General features: G+C 31.3%; 1 protein-coding gene across 1 annotated transcript; it reads left to right on the plus strand.

The window, feature by feature from the left end:
• The first annotated feature begins 255 nt into the window (after window positions 1-255).
• LOC148603650 (pancreas transcription factor 1 subunit alpha-like) lies at window positions 256-2375 on the plus strand. Its single transcript, XM_088552783.1, has 2 exons — window positions 256-716; window positions 2005-2375. The coding sequence occupies exons 1-2, from the start codon at window positions 299-301 to the stop codon at window positions 2208-2210; spliced, it is 624 nt and encodes a 207-aa protein (XP_088408909.1). The 5' UTR covers window positions 256-298; the 3' UTR covers window positions 2211-2375.
• The last annotated feature ends 2071 nt before the right edge of the window (window positions 2376-4446 follow it).

A 4446-nucleotide genomic window follows, 5' to 3' on the forward strand; every position in this document is an offset into this window, starting at 1 on the left:
ACAAAGCCTGCTTTTGATCTCACCGATACATAATATTGATACTAAGAAGTCTTGATATTTTTGGTTATTGTTTTTCATAGCGCTAAATAGTATCTAGCAAAAAAAGATATTTGCATCTTTGGACACGCGACATCATAAAAAGAATGATTTGATTGGTTGATGCTGTGATTGATACACGTGCCATGTGTTGACATAAACTGATAAAGGGTTGCTTAACATGGTTAACTAGTTAAATAGAAAATAACTTGAGTTACTAATAAGCCTAATTAGTCAATACACCGGAGACTTTATAGAAAGGATGGATTTTACTAGAAGTATTTCAGCATTTAACGGCGATTTTCCTGGCTCACCTTACTCATCATTTAGTGACAGCTTATCGCCCATTTCATCTGACTATTCATCAGAAAATGACTATCCGAAATCTCAAAAACGTAAAAAGACAAAATACGGACATAATCTTACCTATCAACGAGAGGCGGCAAATCTGCGGGAACGAAGGAGAATGCAGTCTATTAATGATGCATTTGAAGGACTACGTGAACATATACCAACGTTACCATACGAGAAGAGGTTGTCAAAAGTAGATACATTAAAACTAGCGATCGGTTATATTGGGTTTTTGGCAGATTTGGTCAAATCGGATATTGAAAATGGAGAAAGGGTTTCTTCGACTTCAGACGATGGCACGAAGAAAGTTATCATTCACTACCACACAGGTAATTACTTTTGTGGTGTAGACGTATCAATCGGTACCTAGATGGCCTTTTATCAAAGGGTCATGTTTTAAGTTTAGACAAATTTCCTAATGGTATAATATGCTTTCAAATATCTATGTAAAATCAAATATCCTGAAACATGTTCATGATTTTTTTCAGGAAAACAATCATGTGTCTTTTTACTTTCTTTCTATTTTTTTTTTATTGTTTTTGTTATAACTTACAGATTCTACATAATCAATTTAACATAAATATATTGCTTTATCATTTCTTAGTTACGTTTGGGACGAAAACAGGGCGAAAATTGCAAATCATCTTTGAATGAACAAATATAATTTCTTATTATTGTTTATCGACTTCAATGTTTGAATGACATTTTTCTTCAATGGTGCCAAAATGGGAATATAATTTTTTATTCATATTAAAATGGTTTTTTTTTCTTGAAATATAGTTTGCTTGTTTAATTTTTTTTTTTTTTTTTTTTTTTGTCGTTATTCATTTTATTCTGTTTTATTTCATTTCTATCAAAGGTTATTTTGTTAATTTGACTTTTATTAGTCTCTTTTTTTGTTTTATTGAAGACTCGTTAAAAGGATGTAAACTCAACATATTACAAGCGGTATTTTTGTTTCAAATCCGTGTGCAGCTACGGCTAATATCCATATATGATCCTCTTTTTCAGAAAAGAGATATCGACTATTAAATTCTTTGTGCGTAAAATTTCATATATTTTCTTTTTTTGAGTAGAGCATTTAATGGTTGATAAATCTCATAAATTAATAGGTTTGTTAAAATGATGTCATGCGTATTATGGGCCAGTACACCTGAACGTCTTTAGTAATGGATTTGATGAATGATATCTTGAGTTTGAAATATTGAACAAATCGAATGAAATGAAATTGATTATAACATTTCCGATTCAATTTATTGAATTTTTAAAGAGGACGGCAAGGGTTTTCTTTTTCGTAGTCTCTACTATCTCTACTCAAAATATTTTATTATTCTAATGCCTTTAATCTCCTTTCATTATTTTTATTTGATGTTGCGCGCTAGTCTTCAGATGTACCATTTACAAAAATTATCACCGTTTTTATCAATGAAGTGACATTGTATTGAAATAATTGTATTATTTATGGAATCGAATCACAATATTTATTTGTTTACATTTCCGTAGTCTGTTTAAAATGGGTCTAACAGTAAATATTTACATTTGATGCGCTTCTTTTGACGTGCGACATGATGACCAATTAATATTACCCATGATTCTTTTTTCTTTTGCACGTGGCAGGTTTGTTTGCAGACGATCATCGCGGACCACCATTGGCTGGACATTCGTTGTCGTGGCGAGATAACAGAAAAACTCAACTTGGTCCAAACAAGACCTTATTTGCTAAAATATGGACACCAGAAAATCCGTCAGATTTCAAGCTGTCGGAACACATAGAATCCGAAAGGGAAATGACACAATCAATTGGCTCAACTATTGGAATATAACAATATATTCCAATTTGCTTTTTTAATGACAATCTAGTCACTTAAGTGCAATGAACAGTCAATCTTTTTTGTTTATTATTTGTATGTTAAAAGCTGTGATTATTATTGTTGAAACATAAATTGTTGTATATGTTTACGATTCATTTCTATTTTCTTTAAAAAAAAATAAAATTACACCAATAATTACAACAATATCTTTTGGTAGTAACATATCGCATTCGTACGCTTCCGAATGCATATTCTTAAGCTTACCATTTTTAACTTATTTCTAAAAAAAAAACCTTGTTAGTTCTGTCTGACTGGGGAAACCGTATTCACATCTCGGGGATTACCATAGAACAAGGTATAAATTCGATGCATTAAAATAAGACGATAATCAACAATCATGGCTGCGCGATTCGCCTCCTTGAACTAGAAAAAAGATCAAGAAGAGCATATAAGAATAAATTCTTAAAAGGTCTCTTACCAAATTCATTTTTAGATATCTTTCCTTCGGTGTTGACTCGGGAAATATATAGTAGGTATCGTACTGTTCCCCTCATGACCATTCTGCAACTATATAGTATTGGTTTATACACATACCATATACTGCGATGAGGTTTACTCAGTGTTCAAACATTTCCAACCTCTGGCCTATTAACTTTTTAGGATTGTTTTCAACTCATATACCACATTCAACATTCATACAACTACTAAATGAATAGCCATTTGACCAGCAAGACGATAGATGTTTCTCAGTATAAAACTCAAAACTCCACTCAAATTAGACACAATTTTTCCTCTCTCATTTTTACATAGACATGCCTTTATAATTATTCTCCGATAAAACTATAAAAATAAACGGTACATAATCGTCTTTTCTCTTTGAAATGACCCCTCTTTGATCTCACTATCACATGATATCTTCAAAAATTAACCATAGGAATGATAGAGATTTTTGAACGACTTATCTGCCATTAAAATGCTTATTTGCAAGACAATTCAATAAAAAAATAAATGAATAAATTTTACACGAAATGGCATAAAAAATCGTATCTTTACTCATTGTCTGGAAGTACAAATAGCCAAATTATAATGTGACTGTCAAGGAGTTGTGTTATATCATGCGATGTTTAACCAATGCACGATTCTTAAAGAGATTTACTTTCTAGTGCTCCCTATGCTTACTTTATGTGTGTTTTTCAAACCTTTTTCTCACGTTTTAAGATTGTCAAAGGATTAATTTGTTAAACTGTCGACAACAATCACAGATTGAACAAAACAATGTAAATGATATCCTACATAGCAATCCATGCTAAAATATGTAACATAGCTGTTAAATCTAGTGACATCTCGTACTGTATACAAATACTAATACTAAACCATATAAAGATCTATTAAACTGCAACCTTATACAAAACTGCATAAGTTTATATATCATTTTTATGGATTTTGTTACCGCTAACATCACATTTAAAAAGGGCCACCTGTCTTAGTGAACCAAGAATAGTTAAGTTGCACAATTAAACAAATATGGACAGGCGCCATAAACGAGCGAAATAATATCAAACTTCAACTCATGGTCTCATATCTTTTATTAATGGTGTTTGATGGCGATAGAAGAAACTGATATTGCTAACCTACGGGAACTAATGGTTCTATGTGACAAAAACGATACGTGTATAAAGTGATGGGTGTGTTCGTTTCTTGAATTTCACTATCAAAGAATACTGTGATTTTGGTATTGGTGTTGATCATTTTTAATTCATAAATCTATTATCAATATTTTTGTTTATAAAACCATTACAATTGATATACCGCGGAGAGTACTTTGCGAAGAATTCTGATCTTAGCAAATGACGACGCCTAATTAGGGATACCAGTATAACTGGTATATTAGTTCGCAAATAGATTTGTCTACGATGCTCACAAAAGGTATCTTTTTTCGGGCAAGAAATATCAAGAATATCTAAGCATAAACGGAATGCATGATTACCGTAAAGCACAGAATTTTGTTCAATATGCAAAGTACATCTTATAATTAATGTGATTCTTTTAAATTAGATTAGATTATTTAATTTGTTCCTTGTCTTTTTCAAAATAATGTTTTTTTTCTCTTCTGCCCGATTAAGACACAAATCATTGTTAACCTAAAGTAACTTGAGCGTTTTTCAAGGTAAACATAAAAATGTCACTTTTTTAATGAAACAATATGACAGCCCAACATATCCATATTCGTTTGGCTAATGCGGGTAAT

Source organism: Perna viridis, chromosome 11 (genome assembly GCF_037379345.1).
Source record: "Perna viridis isolate PV_CMFRI_1.1 ecotype Kerala chromosome 11, ASM3737934v1, whole genome shotgun sequence".
Classification (NCBI taxonomy): Eukaryota; Metazoa; Mollusca; class Bivalvia; order Mytilida; family Mytilidae; genus Perna; species Perna viridis.